The sequence below is a fragment of the Bubalus bubalis genome, chromosome 9 (assembly GCF_019923935.1).
Source record: "Bubalus bubalis isolate 160015118507 breed Murrah chromosome 9, NDDB_SH_1, whole genome shotgun sequence".
NCBI classification, from domain to species: Eukaryota; Metazoa; Chordata; class Mammalia; order Artiodactyla; family Bovidae; genus Bubalus; species Bubalus bubalis.
In genome coordinates this window covers 70122678-70147238 of record NC_059165.1, presented here as the reverse complement: position 1 = coordinate 70147238, position 24561 = coordinate 70122678, and the positions used below count along the sequence as shown (strand labels likewise).

Here is a 24561-nt window from a genome sequence, read left to right as displayed (position 1 = left end):
GTGTCACCTGCATATTTGAGGTTATTGATATTTCTCCCAGCAATCTGGATTCCAGCTTGTGCTTCCTCCAGCTGAGAGTTTCTCATGATGTACTATGCATATAAGTTAAATAAAGTGAAGTGAAGTAGCTCAGTCGTGCCCGACTCTTTGCGACCCTGTGGACTGTAGTCTACCAGGCTTCTCCATCCAAGGGATTCTCCAGGCAAGAATACTGGGGTGGGTTACCATTTCCTTCTCCAGGGGATCTTCCCGACCCAGGGATCGAACCTGGGTCTCCCACATTGGAGGCAGACGCTTTAACCTCTGAGCCACCAGGGAAGCCCCAAGTTAAATAAGCAGGGTGACAATATACAGCCTTGACATACCCCTTTTTCTATTTGGAACCAGTCTGTTGTTCCCTGTCCAGTTCTAACTGTTGCTTCCTGACCTGCATATGGTTTTCTCAAGAGGCAGGTCAGGTAGGTCTGGTATTCCCATCTCTTTCAGAATTTTCCACAGTTGATTGTGATCCATACAGTCAAAAGCTTTTGCATAGTCAATAAAGCAGAACTAGATGTTTTTCTGGAACTCTCTTGCTTTTTTGATGATCCAGCGGATGTTGTCAATTTGATCTCTGGTTCCTTTTCCTTTTCTAAATCCAGCTTGAGCATCTGGAAGTTCATGGTTCATGTATTGCTGAAGCCTAGCTTGGAGAATTTTGAGCATTACTTTACTAGCGTGTGAGATGAGTGCAATTGTGCAGTAGTTTAAGCATTCTTTGGCATTGCCCTTCTTTGGGATTGGAATGAAAACTGACCTTTTCCAGTCCTGTGGCCACTGCTGAATTTTCTAAATTTGCTGGCATATTGAGTGCAGCACTTTCACAGCATCATCTTCCAGGATTTGAAATAGCTCAACTGGAATTCCATCACCTCCACTAGCTTTGTTCATAGTGATGTTTCCTAATGCCCACTTGACTTCACATTCCAGAATGTCTGGCTCTAGGTGAGTGATCACATCATTGTGATTATCTGGGTGGTGAAGATCTTTTTTGTACAGTTATTCTGTGTATTCTTGCCACCTGTCTTAATATCATCTGCTTCTGTTGGGTCCATACCATTTCTGTCCTTTATTGTGCCATCTTTGCATGAAATGTTCCTTTGGCACATGGTTCTATGCTTGTACAAATATACCAAATAATACTTGCTATCAAAAGTAAGATAGGTTTAAGGATTTGACCTAAATTGGCAGAAGCTGTCTAAACGAAAATTTTGTGAAATCTTTAAAGTAAGCTAGTTCTATAATTCTACCATAATGACTCAAACATGCACTTAACCATAATCAAAGGTGTTTACTAAAGTCTTTTGTTGAAATAATGAGAACTGGAAAGAATTTATATGATTAGTCACAGAATGTTTAAACAAATTATGGCTCAGGTATACTGTTGATAGTTAGGTGTTAGCCGCTCAGTTATGTCCCACTCTTTGGGGACTCCGTGAATTGTAGCCTGCCAGGTCATCTGTCAACGGGATTCGGCAGGCAAGAATACTGGAGTGGGTTGCCATTCCCTTCTACAGGGGATCTTCCAGACCTAGGAATCGAACCTGGGTCTCAAGCATTACAGGCAGACTCTTTACCATCTGAGCCATCATGGAAGCTGGCCAAGCTAGCACAGGGAGCTGGGCGTGCTGGGCGCGGGTCGCGGGCGACAGGGCGGCAGCAACCCACGAAAAGAAGAAGAGGGGAGGCGATCACTGGGGGCCGACTGACCCGCCTCACCGGCGGCAAGGAGGGCCCACTACCCACGCTTGGTTCAACTCGAGGCGCAGAGCATCGCCGCGGCGGCATGGAGGAACAAGGGGGCGTCCCCCGTCGCAGGTACCCCGCCCTGGCGGCCCGGGAGCGGGTCGGGGGACACCCGCCTGTCGCGTCGTGACCGGCCGATGCGCTCTCCCTTTCTCCCGCACGGGGGCGGGCGGCGCGTGCACGCGGACGGTCCACTATGGCTGGCAGGGACCTAATCCGCCCTCGGGCAAGCTGCCAGAGCAGGGAGCTGCGGGGCATGGCGCTCCCCCTCGCCGAGCAGTAAACGACGTCGGCTGACAGGCGTCGGCGTGCGGGCGCGGCCCTGGGGGTCGGCGGACGGACTGACGGAGAAAGGGACCCACGGGGTGCAGCCAGGTAGGCCGGCGTCAACAAGACGCGGAGGCGGCGGCGGCGGCATAGAAGCGGCTGTTGGGTGAGGCTGCCGCGCGCCATCGCGAGGGGCCCTGGGACGTTCAAAAGGAGTCGCCACCGCGAGTCGGCCGCCCGGGCACGCCACGGGGTCTCACCGCCACAGGCCTCCAACAGAGGGGCGGTCCCTCGGCACCCAGGACGCCGACTGGCCTCCCTGGCCACCAGGGGACCCCTTGCGGGTCTCTCGACCACCACCGCCAACATCCAAAGTCGCAGCCGGCGCGGGAGAATGCTCTCCGTACGCGTACCTGCGCCCCTACGCCCCTCACGCGCAACCCGGGGTGCCCAGCCTTCCCCGGGGGCGCCACAGGCGATGGAGGCCGGGGGACGACATCCAGGTGAGGCGTGGCCAGTTCGGTCCCAGACAGGGAAGGGGGCACGGGGGGTTACCCGTGCGGACAGAGCAAGGGCCAGCAGCGACAGGGAGGGGCGGCAAGCACTCACAGCCAGGGCCGTGGCTCAGGGGCACAGGCCGTTGTCCAGGGAACAGAAAGACCGAGACACGGCCGGACCACCAGGAAAACTAGGGCGAGGTCCCACTGCTACACACACAAGGGCGCTTCCGTGACGTCTGGTACGCCGGCCGGCCTCCGCCACCGCGGAGCTTCCCGCGACCCGACTCCGCCGCCGGGGCCGTCTTACCTGCGGCCCTACCACGTGCTGCCTAGGGGCCCAGTCCACGCAAATCATCCGTCCGTCCTCTGCAGATCCGTCTTCATCTAGTCCGACTCAAGACTCACGTCCTAGGGACAAGTTCTACAGCGAGGCGGCCCAGCCCGTGCCCGCACACCAGCAGCGGCTGTGGCTTCTGGCGAAGGCAGGCTTGAGGGGCTCCTAACCACCGCGCGACTGGGGAGCAAGGACCAGGCGTCCCTGTCCTGGGTTCACCAAGGGGTTCGCTTACCGCAGACGGCGCACGCGCTGTCTTACTTGCCAAGCCGCCCCGTGAGCCCAGCCGGACTCTCTCCCAACTGGGAGTGGGGAGGCCCGGCCCCGGATATTGTTGACAGATTTCTTAATTTAGGAATCACTTCATGGCAAATTTATTGACTATACCAAAGCCTTTGACTGTGTGGATCACAATAAACTGGAAAAATTCTGAAAGAGACGGGAATACCAGACCACCTGATCTGCCTCTTGAGAAACTTGTATGCAGGTCAGGAAGCAACAGTTAGAACTGGACATGGAACAACAGACTGGTTCCAAGTAGGAAAAGAAGTACGTCAAGGCTGTATATTGTCACCCTGTTTATTTAACTTATAGGCAGAGTACATCATGAGAAACGCTAGGCTGGAAGAAGCACAAGCTGGAATCAAGGTTGCAGGGAGAAATATCAATAACCTCAGATATGCAGATGATACCACCCTTATGACAGAAAGTGAAGAGGAACTAAAAAGCCTTTTGATGAAAATGAAAGAGGAGAGTTAAAAAGCTGGCTTAAAACTCAACATTCAGAAAGCGAAAATCATGTCATCTGGTCCCATCACTTCATGGGAAATAGATGGGGAAAGAGTGGAAACAGTGTCAGACTTTATTTTGGGGGGCTCCAAAATCACTGCAGATGGTCACTGCTGCTACTGCTAAGTCGCTTCAGTCGTGTCCGACTCTGTGCGACCCCATAGACAGCAGCCCACCAGGCTCCCCCGTCCCTGGGATTCTCTAGGCAAGAACATTGGAGTGGGTTGCCATTTCCTTCTCCAATGCATGAAAGTGAAAAGTGAAAGTGAAGTCACTCAATCGTGACCGACTCCTAGGGACCCCATGGACTGCAGCCCACCAGGCCCCTCCATCCATGGGATTTTCCAGGCAAGAGTACTGGAGTGGGTTGCCATTGCCTTCTCCGGCAGATGGTGACTGCTGCCATGAAATTAAAAGACGCTTACTCCTTGGAAGGAAAGTTATGACCAACCTAGATAGCATATTCAAAAGCAGAGACATTACTTTGCCAGCAAAGGTCCATCAGTCAAGGCTATGGTTTTTCCAGTGGTCATATATGGATGTGAGAGTTGGACTGTGAAGAAAGCTGAGCGCTGAAGAATTGATGCTTTTTAACTGTGGTGTTGGAGAAGATTCTTGAGAGTCCCTTGGGTTGCAAGGAGATCCAACCAGTCCATCCTAAAGGAGATCAGTTCTGGTGTTCATTGGAAGGATTGATGCTGAAGCTGAAACTCCAATACTTTGGCCACCTAATGCAAAGAGTTGACTCATTGGAAAAGACCCTCACACTGGGAGGGATTGGGGGAAAGAGGAGAAGGGGACCACAGAGGATGAGATGGCTGGATGGCATCACTGACTCGATGGACATGAGTTTGGGTAAACTCCAGGAGTTGGTGATGGAGTGATGGACAGGGAGGCCTGGGGTGCTGCAATTCATGGGGTTGCAAAGTGTCAGACACGGCTGAGCTACTGAACTGAACTGAACACATGAAACAGAGTAAAACGCATTGAGATAACATTGTTTGGAATTAATTACATTTTCTAAAATTCAGCAATGACCTGATATACATCTTCCACAACATACAAGGCTGTTAATATTTGTGGTGGGTCAACTATATGTTATTTAATTTTAGAACAAGTGAGATAATCCATGCATACCTGAAATAAGAAATGAAGTAATAAACTACTTAACCATTATAAATTTGAGGCTTGTTTTGTTTCTTATTCCTCATTTTATTCTATATCTCCAAGTTTACATGTGGTATGAACTAACAAAGTTTTCATCATATAGCAACAGAATACATAGAATTTGTTAAGATAATCATTTAAAATTGAATAAAACATTAAGAATTCAAAAAATTGTTCATTTTACAATCAGATAACCAAATATTTATATTTTACCACTTACTTGAGCACAATATTCTTTAAGGATACTGGGGTTATATCTCTGTTAGTAAATCTGGAAACAATTTCTATCCTGTTGAAAAAAATGGGTCTCTCATCAATTTGCCATGAATCAGACTTTGACCAAGAGTGGAAACAGTTATTGAAAATGTTTTAAAAAGTGAAAAAAATATTCCGGAATTTTCTATGCTTATTTAACATAAAAAATTGTAATTTGATCTTCTTCTTATTAAGTGAAGAAAAAATGTTCTTAAAGTAGAAGTAAAACCCTAGAGTTTGTCTTTATATTCCTTTGTAATGGATGAATTGTATAATACCCAAGATCTTAAAATTGCAAAATATTGAAATTGATAAGCAAGGTGTAAAGAAAACCCTCAGAATGGGAGAAAATAATAGCAAATGAAATAACTGACAAAGGATTAATTTCCAAAATATAAAGGCAGCTTATACAACTCAATACCAGAAAAACAACCCAATCAAAATGTGGGGAAAAGACCTAAACAGACATTTCTCCAAAGAAGACATACAGATGGGTAACAAACACTTGAAAAGATGCACAACATCACTCATTATTAGAGAAATGCAAAATATCACCTCATACCAGTCAGAATGGGCCTCATCAAAAAGTCTACAAACAGTAAATGCTGGAGAGGGTGTGGAGAAAAGGGAACAATCGTGCACTGTCAGTGGGAATGTAAATTGATACAGCCACTATGGAAGATGGTATGGAGATTCCTTAAAAAACTAGGAATAAAAGCACCATATGACCCAGCAATCCTACTCCTAGGCATATATCCCAAGGAAACCAAAATTGAAAGTGACACATGTATCCCATAATTCACTGCAGCACTATTTACAGTAGCTAAAACATGGAAGCAACCTAAATGTTCATCAACAGATGAATGGATACAGAAGTTGTGGTACATATACACAATGGAATATTACTCAGCCATAAAAAGGAATGCATTTGAGTCAGTTCTAATGAGGTGGATGAATGTAGAACCTATTATACAGAGTGAAGTGAGTCAGAAAGAGAAAGATAAATACCATATTCTAACACATATATACAGAATCTAGAAAAATGGTATTGAAGAATTTATTTATAGGACAACAATGGAGAAACAGACATTGAGAATAGACTTATGGACATGGGGAAGAGGGGAGGAGAGGGTGAGATGTATGGAAACAGAAATGTGGAAACTTACATTACCATATGTGAAATAGATGGCCAACGGGAATTTGCTGTATGGCTCAGTAAACTCAAACAGGGCCTCTGTATCAACCTAGAGGGGTGGGATGGCGGGGGGAGATGAGAGGGAGTTTCAAAAGGGAGGAGATATATCTATATCTATGGCTGATTCATGTTGAGGTTTGACAGAAAGCAACAAAATTCTGTAAAGCAATTATCCTTCCATAAAGAATAAATGAATTTTAAAAATACTGAAACTGGATGAAGTTACTGGATGACATGCTCTCCCCTGCTTGGAAGTATTGGACTGTTTAAATTTATGGCTGGCAATACTTTGATGAAGGCATATCTTTTCTCTTGAACATACATCGCAGCCCTTGAATAAAAGTAAGGAATGGATATATCTTTTTTTATTCCCTCTCCTCTCTAAAAGTAAATTTAAGAAAATTGAAATTGTATCAAGCATCTTTTCTGACCAAAAATCATTGAGATTATAAATCAACTATAAGAAAAAAATGCAAAAAGAAAAAAGAAACCAAACAACTCCACAAAACCACAAAAGCTAAGCAATATACTATTAAACAACCAATGGATTACTGATATAATCAAAGAGGAAGTCAAAAAATATCTAGAGACAAAATGAAAACATGATGAACCAAAACTTATGGTATACATCAAATGTGTTCTAGGAGGGAAGTTTATAGCAATACAAGAAAAATACCAAATAAGCAACCAAATGTTACACCTAAAGCAAACAAAGAAAGAACAAATGAAATCCAAAGGTAGTAGAAGTAAAGAGATCATTAAGATCAGAGCAGGAAAAAATGAAATAGAGACGGAAGAGATCACTAAAACTAAAATCTGGTTCTTTGAAAAGATAAACAAAATTGACAAACCTACAGCCAAACTGATCAAGAAAAAATGGGAAAGGACTCAAATAAAATTAAAAATGAAGAAGGAAAAGTTACAACTGACACAGCAGAAATACAAAAGACCATAAGAGACTACTGCAAACAACCACATGCCAATAAAATGGATAACCTAAAAGAAACCAAGAAATTCTTAGAAAGGTAGAAACTTTTAAGACTGAACCATAAAAAAGAAAGAAAAAAAAAAAAAAAGACTGAACCAGTAAGAAAGAGAAAATATGAACTGACAAATTACAAGTACTGAAACTGTGATTTTAAAACTTTCAACAAACAAGTCTAGGACTGATGTTTTCACAGGTGAATTCTAATAAAAGTTTAGAAAAGAGTTAACACCTATCATTCTGAAACTCTCCTGAAAAATTGCAGAAGCAACATTCCCAACTTCATACTGTGAGGCCACCATCACCCTGATGCCAAAATCAGATAAAGATACACACACAAAAAATCAGACCAATCTCATAATGAATATAGATGCAAAACTACTCAAAAATATTTGGCAAAACTAATACAATTATGTAAAGTTTAAAAATAAAATAAAATTGAACAACAACAACAACAAAAAGTACTAGTAAAGTAAATTCATAAAAAGATCACCATGATCAAATGCACAAATCAGTAAGTGTGACACACCATGTTAACACACTGAAGAATAGAAAAAAATAATCTCAACTGATGCAAAATAAGCTTTTGTAAAATTCAACATTCATTTATGATAAAAACCCTCCAAAAAGTGAGTGTAGAGGGAACATGCTCATGATCAACTGCTCAGTCATGCCTGACTCTGTGCACCCTATGGACTGGAGTCTGCCAGGCTTCGTTTTCCATGGAATTTTCCAGACAAGAATATTGGAGTGGGTTTCCATTTCCTACTCCAAGGGATCTTCCTGAGCCAGTGATTGTCTTCTACAGTTCTTGCATTGGCAAGTGGATCCTTTACCACTGCACCACCTGAGAAGCACAGAGGGAACATACTTCAACATAATAAAGTGGGTACAGGCTTCCCAGGTTGGTACTAGCAGGAAAGAACCTGCCTGCCAGTGCAGGAGACATAGGAGAAGTGGGTTCAATCCCTGGGTCTGGAAGATCCCCTGAAAGAAGGCATGGCAATTCACTCCAGAATTCTTGCCTTGAGAATCCCATAGGCAGAGGAGCCTGGCAGGCTATAGTCCATAGAGTTGCACAGAGTCAGACATGACTGAAGTGACTTAACATGCATGCAGGAACATGACAGCACCTCACAGCTAACTTAATACTCAATGGTGAAAGGCTGAAAGCATATAATCTCAGATCAGGAATAAAGCCAGGATGTCCCCTCTTACTTTTATTCAACATAGTTTTGGAAGTCCTAGCCATGGTAATTAGAAACAATAAAAATAAAAACAGTACAAATTGGTAAAGAAGAAGTAAAACTGTCACTTTTTACAGATGACATGATATACGTTTTTGTTGTTGTTTAGTCACTCAGTCGTGTCCTACTCTTTGCAACCCCATGGACTGCAGCACGCCAGGTTTCCCTGTCCTTCACCATCTCCTGGAGCTTGCTAAAACTCATATCCATTGAATCAGTAATGACATCCAACCATCTCGTTCTCTTATCCCTTTCACCTCCTTCCTTCAGTCTTTCCCAACATCAGGGTCTTTTCCAGTGAGTTGGCTCTTCACATCAAGCAGCCAAAGTACTGAAGCCTCAACCTCAGCATCACTCCTTTCAATGAATATTCAGGACTGATTTCCTTTAGTATTGACTGGTTTGATCTCCTTGCAGTCCAAGGGACTCAGTCTCAAGAGTCTTCTCCAACAGCACAGTTTGAAAGCATCAGTTCTTCAGCACTCAGCCTTCTTTATGGCCCAACTCTCACATTCATACATGACTACTGGAAAAACCAGAGCTTTGACTAGACAGACCTTTGTTGGCAAAGTAACGTCTCTGCTTTTTAACATGCTGTTGGAGAAGGAAATGGCAACCCACTCAAATACTCTTTCCTGGAAAATCCCATGGATGGAGGAGCCTGGTAGGCTACAGTCCATGGGATTGCAAAGAGTCGGACATAATTGAGTGATTTTTCTTTCTTTCTTTTCTTTCTAGGTTGATTACAGCTTTTCCTACAAACTATGATCTTGGAGCAGGCATCTTTTGAGTACATGGCTGCAGTCACCACCTGCAGTGATTTTGGAGCCCAAGAAAATAAAGTCTGTCACTGTTTCCCACTGTTTCCCCATCTATTTTCCATGAAGTGATTGGACCAGATGCCATGATCTTTATTTTTTGAATGTTGAGTTTTAAGCCAGTTTTTTCACTCTCTCTTTCATCTACATCAAGAGGCTGTTTGGTTCCTCTTCACTTTCTGCCATAAGGGGTGTCATCTGCATAACTGAGGTTGTTGATATTTCTCCCAGCAATCTTGATTCCAGCTTGTGCTTCATCCAACCCAGAATTTTTTTCATTCTTTTTTCCCCTCTATTCTATTTAGTGGCAGTAATTTTCACCATTCTGTCTTTCAGGTCACTTGTCCATTCTTCTGCATCAGTTATTCTGCTATTGATTTTTTCTGGTGTGTTGTTCATCTCTATTTATTTGTTCCTTTGTTCTTCCAGAGCTTCAGTAAGCATTGCCTGCATCTTCTCTATTTCTTTTCTGAGATCTTGGATCATCTTCTCTATCATTATTCTGAATTCTTTTTCTGGAAAATTGCCTATCTCCACTTCGTTTAGTTGTTTTTTTGGGGGGTTTATCTTGTCTCTTCATCTGGAACATGACCTTCTACATTTTCGTTTTGACTAACATTCTGTGTAGTGGTTTTCATTCTAGCAGCTGTGGGATTGTGGTTCTTCCTACTTCTTCTGTCTGCCCTTGGGTGGATGAAGCTAAGGGGCTTGTGCAAGCTTCCTGATGGAAGGGATCTGTGGCAGGAAAAACTAGGTCTTCCTTAGGCCCCAGTGGTAAGGGCCACACTCAGTAAAACTTTAATCCAATTGTCTGGTGATAGGTGGGGTTGAGCTTGTTTAACCTGATGCTACCCAGCTCTGGGGTCTATGGGATCTATGGTAGGGTTAGTGGTGACCAACAAGAGGATTTATACCAAGGGGCTGCTTCCAGGACTGCTGCTACCAGTGCCCCCATGCCTGTGGCAGGCCATTCTTGACCCATACCTCCACAGGAGACCCTCCAACACGAGTGTGTATGTCTGGTTTAGTCTCCTTGGGGTTACTGCTCTTTTCTCTTGGGTCCTGATGCATGCAAGATTTTGTTTGTGCTCTCCTAGAGTGGAGTCTCTTTCCCCTAGTCCTGTGGAAATCCTATAATCAAATTGCACTGACCTTCAAAGTCATATTCTCTGGGAATTCCTAGTCTCTTTTCCAGATCCCCAGCCTGGGAACGCTGATGTGGGGCTCAGAATCTTCACAACAGTGGGAAAACTTCTTTGGTATTATTGTTCTCCAGTTTGTTCATTGCTCACCCAGTGTATATGGGATTCGATTTTATCATGTTTGTGCCCCTCCTACATTCCCATTGCAGTTTATTCTTTGTCTTCGAACATGGATTATCTTTTTTTTTTTTTTTTTTAGTGAGTTGCAGCATTCTCCTGTCAATGGTTGTTCAACAGCTAGTTGAAATTTTGGAGCTCTTGCAGAAGAGATGAGTACATGCACTTCTACTCCACCATCTTGAACTGAGATCTGATTTGTGGCAATATTTTTATGGCTTCATCTCCTGGAGTAATAGAAATAAGAATAACAGTAAAAAAATAAGATGTAACTGAACTTGAAAGCTTTTTCACAGCAAAGGAAGCCATAAGCAAACAACAACAACAACAACAAAATGTCCTGTAGAAGGACAGAAAAAGTTCGCAAATGATGAGACTCTCAATAAATTAATCTCCAGAAGATACAAATATCTCATGCAGGTATTTCATATATATATATATGAAAACACACCAAGCAAAAAATGGTCAAAAAGTCTAAAAAGGCATTTCTTCAAAAAGACATACAGATGGCCAAATGCACATGAAAAAAATGCTCAACCCCTAATTACTGAGAGAAACTCAGATCAAAACTACATGAAGTATCACCTCATAGTGATAAGAATGGCCAACATCAAAAGTATACAAATGATAAATGTTGCATAGAGTGCAGAGAAAAAAGAACCCTCCTAGAACTCTTGGTAGGAAGGTAAATTGGTTCAGTCACTATGGGGAACAGTATGGATGTTCCTTAAAAAAAAAAAAAAAATCAATCGACCATATGATTCAGCAATTCTGGGCATATATCCATAGTAAAACATAGTTCTAAAATACTAACACACCTCGATATTCACAGCAGCACTATTTACAATAGCCACAACACAGAAGCATCCTACATGCTCATCAATAGATTAATTGGTAAAGAAGATGTAGTTTATGTATATACAATGGACTATTTATTCCTCAGCCATAAGAAGAATGAAATAATATCATTTGCAGCAACACGGATGGACCTAGAGATTATCATACTAGGTGAAGTAAACCAGACAAAGAGAATATAATATGATATATAAAAATTATACAAATGAATTATTTTAAAAACAGACATAGACTCACAGACATAGGAAACAAACTTATGGTTACCAAAGAAGAGGGGGAAGGATAAATTAGGTGTTGGGGATTAAAGCATAAATAGGGCTTCCCTAGTGGCCCAGGTGATAAAGAATCTGCCTGCAATATGGGAGACCCGGGTTCGATCCCTAGTTTTGGAAGATCCCCTGGAGGAGGGCATGGCAACCCACTCCAGGATTCTTACCTGGAGAGTTCTCATGGGCAGAGGAGTGTGGCAGGCTACAGTCCACAGGGTCACAAAGATTCAGATACGACTGGGGGTCTAAGCACAGCACATATACAAAATAGATAACCAACAAGATTTTACTATACAGCACAGGGAACTATACTCAATATTTTAATAATCTATAATGAAAGAGAAAGTAAAAAAGAATCATATGGTAGCTCTAACTTTAGAGTTTAAGGAAAAAGTTGGACATGACTGAGCTACTGAGAACACACCCACACAAGGAATCTCCATACTGCTCTCCATAGTGGCTGTAGCAATTTACATCCCTAACAATAGGACTGGAGAAGGCAATGGCACTCCAGTCCAGCACTCTTGCCTGGAAAATCCCATGGATGGAGGAGCCTGGTAGGCTGCAGTCCATGGGGTCACGAAGAGTTGGACATGACTGAGCGACTTCAGTTTCACTTTTCACTTTCATGCATTGGAGAAGGAAATGGCAACCCACTCCAGTGTTCTTGCCTGGAGAATCCCAGGGACGGGGAGCCTGGTGGGCTGCCGTCTATGGGGTCGCACAGAGTCGGACACGACTGAAGCAACTGAGCAGCAGCAGCAGCAGCAGCAGCAGCAGCAGCAACAATATGACTGCAGCTTGCTAGGCTTCCCTGTCCTTTATCATCTCCTGCAGTTTGCTCAAACTCATGTCCATTGAGTCAATGATGCCATTCAAACATCTCATTCTCTTTTGCCCTCTTTTCCTCCTGCTCTCAATCTTTACAGGCATCAGGATCATTTCCAATCAGTTGATCCTTCACATCATGTGGCCAAAGTATTGGAGCTTCAGCTTCAGTGTCAGTCTTTCCAATGAATATTCAAGGTTGATTTCCTTTAGGATTGACTGGTCTGATTTCCTTGCAGTCCAAGGGACTCTCAAGAGTCTTCTCCAGCACCACAGTTTGAAGGCATCAATTCGGAAGTGCTCAGCCTTCTTTATAGTCCAATTCTCACATCCATACATGACTCTTGGAAAAACCATGACTTTTTCTATATGGATCTTTGTTAGCAAAATGATGTCTATGCTTTTTAATATGCTGTCTAGATTTGTCATAGCTTTCATTCCAAAAAGCAAGGATCTTATAGTTTTATGGCTGCAGTTGCCATCCACAGTGATTTTGGGGCCCAAGAAAATAGTCTGTCACTGTTTCCATTGTTTCCCCATCTATTTGCCATGAAGTCATGGGACTGGATGCCATGGTCTTTATTTTTTGAATGTTGAGTTTCAAACCAGCTTTTTCACTCTCATCTTTCACCTTCATCAAGAAGCTCTTTAGCTCCTGTACACTTTCTACATTAGAATGGTGTCATCTGCATATCTGAGATTATTGATATTTCTCCTGACAAGCTTGATTTCACCTTGTGCCTCATCCAGCCAAGCATTTCGCATGATATACTCTGCATATAAGTTAAATAAGTAGGTTGACAATATACAGCCTTGACATACTCTTTTCCCAGTTTTGAACCAGTTTGTTGTTCCGTGACTCATTCTAAAGGTTGTTTCTTGACCTGCATACACGTTTCTCAGAAGGCAGGTAAAGTGGTCTAATATTCCCATCTAAGAATTTTCCACACTTTATTGTGATCCACACAGTCAAAGGCCTTAGCGAGGTCAATGAAATAGAAGTAGATGTTTTTCTGAAATTCCCTTACATTTTCAATGATCCAATGGACACAGGCAATTTGATCTCTTGTTCCTCTGTCTTTTCTAAATCCAGCTTGTACATCTTTAAGTTCTCATAATGTTGAAGCCTAACTTGAGGTATTTTGAGTATTATCTTGCTAGCATGTGAAATAAGTGTAACTGTGCAATTGTTTGAACATTCTTTGGCATTGCCCTTCGTTGGGATTGGAATGTAAAACTGACCTTTTCCTGTGTCCTGTGTCCTGTGGCCACCACTGTGTTTTCCAAATTTGATGGCATACTGAGTGTGGTACTTTAACAGCAAATTCTTTTAGGATGCTAAAATTCCATCTTTTAGCTCAGCTGTAATTCCACCACCTCCACTAGCTTTGTTTATAGTAATGCTTCCTAAGGTCCACTTAACTTCACACACCACCATGTTTGGCTCTAGATTGTGGTTTTCCAGGTCATTAAGAACTTTTTGGTACAGTTCTTCTGTGTATTCTTGCTACCTCTTCTTAATATCTTCTGCTTCTGTTAGGTCCATAATGTTTCTGTCCTATATTGTTCCCATCTTTGCATGAAATGTTCCTTTGGAACCCTGAATTTTCTTGTAGAGATCTCTAGACTTTGCCATTCTATTGTTTTCCTCTATTTCTTCACATTGTTCACTTAAGAAGGCTTTCTTATCTCTCCTTGCTATTCTATGGAATTCTGCATTCAGATGGGTATATCTTTCCTTTTCTCCTTTGCCTTTTGTTCTCTTCTTTACTCAACCATTTTGCCTTATTGCATTTCTTTTCTTGGGGATGGTTTTGATCACCGCATCCTGTACAATATTATGAACTTCCTCCATAGTTCTTCAGGAACTCTACCAGATCTAATCTCTTGAATATATTTTTGACTTCCACTGTATAATCATAAAGGATTTGATTTAGGTCATACCTGAGTGGTCTTCATTCTTTCTGGAGTTGTTTCTCCACTGATCTCCAGTAGCATATTGGGCACCTACCTACCTGGGGAGTTCATCTTTCAGTGTCCTATCTTTTTGGTTTTTCATACTCTTCATGGGGTTCTCAAGGCAGAAATACTTAAGTGGTTTGCCATTCCCTTCTCCAGTGGACCACATTTTGTCAGAACTCTCCACCATGACCTGTCCATCTTGGGTGGCCCTACATGACATGGCTCGTAGTTTCATTGAGTTAGACAAGGCTGTGGTTCATGTGATTTAGATAGGTTAGTTTCCTGTGATTGTGGTTTTCAGACTATCTGCCATCTGATGGAGAAGGTTAAGAGGGTTATGGAAGCTTCCTGATGGGATAGACTGACTGAGGGGGGAAACTGGGTCTTGATCTGATGGCCAGGGCCATGCTAATACTAAGTAAATCTTTAATCCAATTTTCTGTTGGGTGGAGCTGTGTTCCCTCCCTGCTATTTACCTGGGGCCAACCAAGGTGGAGGTAATGAAGATAATGGTGACCTCCCTCAAAAGATCCCATGTATGTACTGCTACACTCAGTGCCCCCAACCCTGCAGCAGGCCACCAGAGACTGCACTGGTCATAGCAGGCATCCTCTGCCAACAACACAAGAGAAGACTCTACACATGGACATCACCAGATGGTCAATATTGAAATCAGATTGATTATATTCTTGGCAGCCAAAGAAGAAGAAACTCTATACAGTCAGCAAAAACAAGACTGGGAGTTGACTGTGGCTCAGATCATGAACTCCTTATTGGCAAATTCAGACTTAAATTGAAGAAAGTAGGGAAAACCACTAGACCATTCAGCTATGACCTAAATCAAATCCCTAACGATTATACAGTGAAAGTGAAAAATAGATTTGAGGGACTATACCTGATAGAGTGATGAACTATGGATGGAAGTTCGTGACATTGTACAGGAGGCAGGGATCAAGACCATCGCCAAGAAAAAGAAATGCAAAAAAGCAAAATGGCTGTCCGAGGAGGTCTTACAAATGGCTGTGAAAAGAAGAAAAGCAAAAAGCAAAGGAGAAAAGGAAAATATATACCTTTGAATACAGAGTTCCAAAGAATAGCAAGGAGAGATAAGAATTATATGGCAAAACCAATACAATATTGTAAAGTTAAATAAAATAAAATAAAATAAAAAATAAAGCTTTCCTCAGTGATCATTGCAAAGAAATAGAGGAAAACAATAGAATGGGAAAGACTAGAGATGTCTTCAAGAAAACTAGAGATACCAAGGGAAAATTTCATGTGAAGATGGGCACATTAAAGAACAGAAATGGTAGGAACCTAACAGAAGCAGAAGACATTAAGAAGAGATGGCAAGAATACACAGAAGAACTGCACAAAAAAGATCTTCAGGACTCAGATAATCACAATGATGTGATCACTCACCTAAAGCCAGACATCCTGGAATGTGAAGTCAAGTGGGCCTTAGAAAGCATCACTATGAACAAAGCTAGTGGAGGTAATTGAATTCTAGTTGAGCTATTTCAAATCCTGAAAGATGATGCTGTGAAAGTGCTGCACTCAATATGCCAGCATTTTGGAAACCTCAGCAGTGGCCACAGGACTGGAAAAGGTCAGTTTTCATTCCAATCCCAAAGAAAGGCAATTGCAAAGAATGCTCAAACTTCTGCACAATTGCAGTCATCTCACATGCTAGTAAAGTAATGCTCAAAATTCTCCAACCCAGGTTTCAGCAATACATGAACCGTGAACTTCTAGATGTTCAAGCTGGTTTTAGAAAAGGCAGAACAAGAGATCAAATCGCCAACTTCCGCTGGATCATGGAAAAAGCAAGAGAGTTCCAGAAAAACATCTATTTCTGCTTTATTGACTATGCCAAAGCCTTTGACTGTGTGGATCACAATACACTGTGGAAAATTCTTCAAGAGATGGGAATACCAGACCACCTGACTTGCCTCTTGAGAAAGCTGTATGCAGGTCAGGAAGCAACAGTTAGTACTGGACATGGAACAACAAACTGGTTCCAAATTGGAAAAGGAGTACATCAAGGCTGTATATGTCTTCCTGCTTATTTAACTTATACGCAGAGTACGTCATGAGAAATGCTGGGCTGGAAGAAGCACAAGCTGGAATCAAGATTGCCGAGAGAAATATCAATAACCTCAGATATGCTGATGACATCACCCTTATGGCAGAAGGTGAAGAGGAACTAAAAAGCCTCTCGATGAAAGTGAAAGAGGAGAGTGAGAAAGTTGGCTTAAAGCTCAACATTCAGAAAACAAAGACTATGACATCCGGTCCCATCACTTCATGGAAAATAGATGTAGAAACAGTGGAAACAATGTCAGACTTTATTTTTTGGGCCTCCAAAATCACTGCAGATGCTGATTTCAGCCATGAAATTAAAAGACACTTACTCCTTGGAAGGAAATTTATGACCAACCTAGATAGGATATTCAACATCAGAGACATTACTTTGCCAACAATGGTCCATCTACTCAAGGCTATGGTTTTTCCAGTGGTCATGTATGTATGTGAGGGTTGGACTGTGAAGAAAGCTGAGTGCGAAGAATTGATGGTTTTGAACTGTGATGTTGGAAAGACTCTTGAGATTCCCTTGGATTGCACGGAAATCCAACCAGTCCATCCTAAAGGAAATCGGTCCTAAATATTCATTGGTAGGACTGATGCTGAAGCTGAAACTCCAATACTTTGGCCACCTGATGCAAAGAGCTGACTGATTTGAAAAGACCCTGATGCTGAGAAAGACTGAGGGCAGGAGGAGAAGGGGACGATAGAGGATGAGATGGTTGGATGGCATCACCGACTCAATGGACATGCTGCTGCTGCTGCTAAGTCGCTTCAATCGTGTCCTACTCTGTTCAACCCCATAGACGGCAGCCCACCAGGCTCCCCCATTCCTGGGATTCTCCAGGTAAGAACCCTGGAGTGTGTTGCCATTTCCTTCTCCAATGCATGAAAATGAAAAGTGAAAGTGAAGTCGCTCAATCGTGTCTGACTCTTTGCAACCCCATGGATTGCAGCCTACCAGGCTCCTCTGTCCTTGGGATTTTCCAACCAAGATTACTGGAGTGGGGTGCCATCGTCTTTTCCATCAATGGACATGAGTTTGGGTAAACTCCAGGAGTTGGTGATGGACTGGGAGGCCTGGTATACTGCAGTTCATGGGGTCGCAAAGAGTTGGACACGACTGAGCAAGTGAACTGAGCTGAACTGAACAGTCTAGTAGTTTCCTCTACTTTCTTCAATTTAAGTCTTAAGTTTTCAATAATGAGTTCATGATCTGAACCACAGTCAGTTCCCAGTCTTTTCTTTGCTGACTGTATAGAGCTTCTCCATCTTTGGCTACAAAGAGTATAATCAATCTGATTTTGGTATTGACCATCTGGTGATGTCCATGTGTAGTCATCTCTTGTGTTGTTGGAAGAGGGTGTTTGCAATGACCATTGTGTTCTCTTGGCAAAACTCTGTTAGCGTTTGCCCTGCTTCATTTTGTACTCCAAGGCCATACTTGCCTATTACTCAAGGTATCTCTTGACTTCTCACTCTTGCCTTCCAGTCCCTTATAATGCAAAGGACGTCTTTTGGGGGTTTAATTCTAGAAGGTCTTGTAAGTTCTAATAGAACCATTCAACTTCAGCTTCTTCGACTTTAGTGGCTGGGGCATAGACTTGGATTACTATGATATTTAATGGTTTGCCTTGGAAATGAACAGAGATTGTTCTGTCTTTTTTGAGATTGAACCCAAGTACTGCATTACAGACTCTTGTTGATTATGAGGGTTACTTCATTTCTTCTAAGGTATTCTTGCCCACAGTAGTAGATATAACGGCCATCTGAATTAAATTAACTCATTGCCATCCCTTTTAGTTTATTGATTCCTAAAATGTCAGTGTTCACTCTTGCCATCTCCTATTTGACCATTGCCAGTTTCCCTTGGTTCATGGACCTAACATTCCAGGTTCCTATGGAATATTGTTTTTTACAGCATCATACCTTACTTTCACCACCAGACTCCTCCAGAACTGGGAGTCGTTTCTGCTTTGGCTCAGCTTTTTCATTCCTTCAGGAGCTATTTCTCTGTTCTTCTCCAGTAGTATATTGGACACCTCTTGACCTGTGGAGTTCATCTTTCAGTGTCATATCTTTTTACCTTTTCATGCTGTTTATGGAGTTCTCAAAGCAAGAATGTGGTTTGCCATTCCCTTCTCCAGCGGATCATGTTTTGACAATACTCTCTATCTCCATATGGGTGGCCATACATGGCATGGGCCATAATTTCATTAACTTATACAATGCTGTGATCCATGTAATCATTTTGGTTAGTTTTCTGTGATTATGGTTTTCATTCTGTCTGCCCTCTGATGGATGAGGATAAGAGGCTTGTGCAAGCTACCTGATGAGAGGGACTGACTGGGGAAAACTGGTTCTTGCTCTGATGGGCAAGTAAATGGTGCCCAGTAAATCTTTAATCCAATTAATCTTTTTTTTTTTTTGACAGGTGGGATTGTGTTCTGTCCCTGTAGTTTGGCCTAAGGGCAAACTATAGTAGGAGTAATGGTAACCTCATTCAAAAGGACTTATGCCAGCATGCCACACCTCCCAGGACCACTACTGTCAGTGCCCCCACCACTATCAACCCATGCCACTGTCAACCCATGCCTCTGCCAGAGACTCCCAAACACTCACAAGCAAGTGTGGCTCAGTCTCTTGTGGGGTCACTACTCCTTTCTCCTTGGTCTCCAATGTTTTGTTTGTGTCCTCCAGATGTCCATTGTTAGGTTGGTAGTAATTTAGATTATGAATAAGAGAAGTAGATACTCTCTATAGTCCTTATTATTGTTTTTTCTCCCTAAGGAAAAAGTGGGCATCATATAAACTAATAAAGGAAGTTGCAGTATGCACCTATGTAGGAGTGAGTAGTTTGCTTGTATTTACTGAGCTTTTTTTCAGCTAGTTCATTTTACTTTCTTTTTAGTGAATGTTTGGGTTTGTAATGAGCCCTCTGAATTGTACATTAAATTATAGACTTTTAAAGCTAAGGTTAATAATTGGATGTTGAGAAAATGTATACATTTAAGAAATTAGTTAAAACTGAATACCATATGAGTAAGATTAAGAGTAAAATTTCAAATATAATAGAATGAATGTCTCTATAAATACTTTAAGTCATAAAAGTTGTGCATACCGACAGAAGTGTGCATCCAAATTGTCTATATGTGAAATGCTGCTGTATCTAATCAGTGTTTCTGACCCATAGACCTGGAAATACGTTCTCTAGAACTGGGTCCATGAAACCATAAGGAACAAAGATGTCACAAAGCATGTGGAGATATATGTAACAAGAATATTTTTTCTTTATTATTTTGGCTATTACTTCATGCATTAAAAATGAGCTATAGAACTTATTATTTAGCAATATAGCTTTAATAAATATATTTTCTTTGTAATTGATGTGCTAAATAATTTATAAATTTCAAATTTTCTTAAGAGCCAGCATTTTTCAGTGATTATTTGTGAATAATTGACTAATTTTTTTCCTCTGTGTAGTTGAACCTTGAAGTGATTACTTGCTAAAGAAAAGAGCTTCATATATGATACAGCTGTTTTCACCATATGCAAAAGGGTAAGCCATATACAAATAATAAGAGAGTTTGTTTTCTGGGAAATTTCCAAAGAAGGCTAATCTTATGACATACATCTTAGTTCCTGTTCTCATTATGTTTAGCTGCTTATGATAAAAAAGTAATTTCAACCTGTATTCTCTTCATATACTCATATGCTTATATTTACACCAATTCACTTCACAAACCAGGTGACAGATCACACTTCATGAGAATTTCTTTTTATTAACCCAATCTCCTAGATTAATAAAAAATATTACAGAACTTCATCCTCAGCAATATATTATTTAAATTAAAAAACTCACTTATTTTTCTATTTAGATATCAAACACCTAAACTTTAAATATATTTGATTTAAAAGGAGTGTATTGTTAAAATGAATAAAAGTTTCCTTCCCAAATGAACAAATTCTACATTCTATATGCCAAGACCCTAAGCTTAACTTAACATACTTAAATGATAAAGTGCAAAGTTCAGCAAAAATTGATTATGTTTTAATGGAGAAGGAAATGGCAACCCACTCCAGTACTCTTGCCTGGAAAATCTCATGGATGGAGGACCCTGGTAGGCTACAGTCCATGGGGTCGCAAAGAGTCAGACACGACTGAGCGACTTCACTTCATTATGTTATAAAAGATGTATGTTGATTATGTATCCTTATGTAGAGCTACCTTATGTGTTTGCCAGGAGGATTTTGACTTATTTTTCATAATCCTTGCAAAAAATGAAACAAATTAGTAAGTGTGGGTATAAAGAAAAATGAGTACTTAGTATAGAAATTAATATTTACTATCTCAAAATATTTTATTATAAAGTGCCTTCAAAAACTTATTTAAGTGATTATATTATTTTTAAAATATTAACTGTAGACTGAAATTGAACAGCACAATAGACTATTGAAAATTTGAGAATTTGAGAAGTGACACATTAGATGTTTTTGTTTTGACATTTTAACTCATTCATTAAATGCCTTCTATAGATTGAAAGTATCTATAAAAAATTATAGATACTTTGTGATTATCACAGCAATATTATTTCCTAAAGGTCATGATTTGAGAATTATTGATAAAAGTTTTTTTTTCCCCCAAGCATTATAGTTCTGGTGCTGCTTGTAGAAAAAGTAAAAACATCTCCCAAAGTGTCTCAAAGATTTTTGTCTAAACATTGCATAGGGAAAAGTTGGCTGAAATCCAAAATAATATCCATTAATTTTATTTAATGCATATAAATAAATCATTGTGTATAATAGTGCTATTTATATTAATATATTTTATTTCAGAAATCAATTAACAGTTTTCAGTTGGCACAATACATGTGAAGGGGGGCATTGAAAATGCCTTTTTATTTTATTTTCTATTCACATTTTTCTATAATATATGCATGTGATATTTAAAAAGTTTGCAAAGTGACAAAATCCACAGAGATATTGTAGATTTTCAATTAAAATAATTTTTGTAAATATCATAAACTGGATGATTTATGTGGACTATTAACATACATAGAAATGAAATTAGAAAATTAAATAAGAGTTGGTATGACCAATGGGCTTCCCTGTGGCTCAGATGGTAAAGAATCTGCCTGCAATGCAGGAGACTCAATATTAGCGGTATGTTCAAGCATATTTAAATTTTCAACTTCATAATTCTTTAAATACTCAGACACATGGTCAGATATTTAAACTTTAAAAGGAAAAGAAATTGAATATATTTGTTTCTTTTTTGGGTGACATTCAGACACTGTCAACCAAGTCATATTTATATTTTATAGGCTAACAATCATAATAGGTTATACTGTTTCTGGAAAATACATAGTTGCTGATATTGAAACAACTATGACTTTGAAGTTACAAAAGTGTTTCCATATTTATTTCTTACTAATATAAACATTTTGTCAGAGCAGGTAAAACCTCACTCATTCTTTTATTTAAGAATCATTTAGATAAAAATTCTTATACAAGTAAAACATTTATTCCTTTTTCACCAATCATTTAGATAAACATTTTTATATGATATATTTGAGGTTGGTAGCAGATATTAAAGTACCAAGGAATAATATATAGCTTCTACCTTCCAACTGTTTGTATTGAGATAGTGTATAAAATAATACACATTCAGATAATACAAGGCAAAATAAGGTAAATGTCCAAGCAGATGTGAGAAACAGAATGTTAGTGTCACTGAATTGTGAAATCTCAAGCATTCCTGAAGAATCTACAATGGTATTACTGAAGGCAAATTTTTAAAAGTATTCTTACTTTCTCAGAGGGATTCCTCTTGACAAGGATCCACTGCGGATAAATCTTTCAAGAATTATGAACACAGAAGATGTATTTAACAGTAGTTATAATAATGAAAATCTCTAATAAAACATTATTTTACATAGTTCATGATCAACCACACACCATCTGTTCTGCAAGAATTTCTCATTGTTTGTCTCTTTGGCTTTTTGCTGTAATTCATCTTTATTTGTTACATTACTTCCAGAAAGACTGATGTGAATTGAAGAGATGGGCATCTGCAATCAAACCACGGTGACTCAATTTATCCTCATAGGGCTTTCTGATCGCCCCGAGGTGCGCTACCCTCTCTTTGTGGTCTTTACTATCATCTATCAGGTCACCTTGGTGGGAAATGGAGTTATTCTCTTGGCCATTGGAACTGAGAAAAAACTGCACACACCCATGTATTACTTTTTGGCAAATCTGTCCCTCTTAGACATCTTCTGCCCATCAGTTACTGTCCCCAAGATGCTGGAGAACCTCTTGACTGAGAAGCATAGCATTTCCTACATTGGGTGTGCTTTGCAGCTTTATTTTCTGGTGGCGCTTGTGGGGACTGAAGTCTTCCTTCTCTCTGTCATGGCTTATGACAGGTATGTGGCCATCTGTTTCCCTCTCCGTTACACCCTCATCATTACCAAGGTTCGCTGTGTTCAGCTGATGGCTGGGACTTGGGTAGCAGGGTTTCTCAATTCCCTCCTTCATACAGTGTCCACATTCCGCCTTTCTTTCTGCAAGTCCAACCAAGTTAACCAGTACTACTGTGACATCCCACCAGTGGTCACTCTCTCATGCTCATCCACCTATGTGGCAGAAATGCTTATTTTGGTGGAAGCAGGTATCCTGGGGAGCAGTGCCTTCCTGGTCATCTTTATCTCTTATTTCTACATCATATCTACCATCCTAAAGATCCAGTCAGCAGAAGGGAAGCGTAAAGCCTTTTCCACATGTGCTTCCCACCTTCTGGTGGTCTGTTTATTCGGTGGCACAACAATATTTACCTATGTACGTCCCTTTTCCAGTCAACACTCCCCAGCAAGAGATAGACTCATCTCCATGTTATATGGAATTATTACACCAATGTTAAACCCCATGATTTATAGCATGAGAAACACAGAGGTGAAAGGAGCAATCAGAAGGCTCTTATATCAGAAAGCATGTTTACAGCAAGTCTAATGTTAAAAGGGAATGATTCAATATTTATTTTAGCATGAATACATAGAATAATTTTTAATTGTTACATATGAAATGCATACTTACATACAGTTAGAAATTTTCACACAGGTGCAAATGCATATAATCTTAATTATACTTCTCTATGGGGCTTCTCTGGAGAAGGAAATGGCAGCCCACTCCAGTGTTCTTGCCTGGAGAATCCCAGGGATGGGGGAGCTTGGTTGGCTTCCATCTATGGGGTCGCACAGGGTCAGACACAACTGAAGTGACTTAGCAGCAGTAGCATGGGGCTTCTCTGGTGGCTCAGTTGGTAAAGAATCCGCCTGCAATGCAAGAGACCTTGGTTTGATCCCTGGGTCGGGAAGATCCTCTGCAGAAGGAAATGGCAACCCACTCCAATATTCTTGCTTGGGAAATCCCATGGACAGAGGAGCCTGATGGGCTAGAGTCCATGGGGTCCCAAAAGTCAGTGACTTAACCTACCACCACCATGCTTCTCTATATATGGATGTCTCTTCCTTTATTCACAGGATCTTTAAGTTCATCTTCTAAAATTTGACATTTTTGAAAGGAAGCAGAGAACTGTTAGTAATTTCACTAGTATAAGGGATATAAATCAAAGCAGTCTTAAATTAACTTGGATATATGGTCTTATCCATATCCATATGCCTATATTATCTGTATGTTTGCATGTTTCTGAATGATATCATCTATAGATCATCCTTACACTTATTTCCTTTATTTGATTGACTGCTTATGCTCTTACTCCCTTTTGTTTTCATTTCATTCTTACTCTTCAACTTTTGCTTCTACTTACTCTATATTTCTCTGTTTCTTCCTTTTCTGATAACCCTATTCATTCTCAGTTCTGCTTGTCCTTGGTCACAGGA

The 24561-nt window shown here is 40.7% G+C and overlaps 1 protein-coding gene across 1 annotated transcript; it reads left to right on the top strand.

The window, feature by feature from the left end:
- The first annotated feature begins 18739 nt into the window (after window positions 1-18739).
- Window positions 18740-23869, top strand: LOC102401335 (olfactory receptor 5V1-like). Its single transcript, XM_006043724.3, has 2 exons — window positions 18740-20219; window positions 22701-23869. The coding sequence occupies exon 2, from the start codon at window positions 22724-22726 to the stop codon at window positions 23669-23671; it is 948 nt and encodes a 315-aa protein (XP_006043786.2). The 5' UTR covers window positions 18740-20219; window positions 22701-22723; the 3' UTR covers window positions 23672-23869.
- Window positions 23870-24561: the final 692 nt, after the last annotated feature.

Coding starts and splice junctions, on each gene's coding strand:
- LOC102401335 (XM_006043724.3), top strand. CDS start 22,724: ATGGGCATCTGCAATCAAACCACGGTGACTCAATTTATCCTCATAGGG.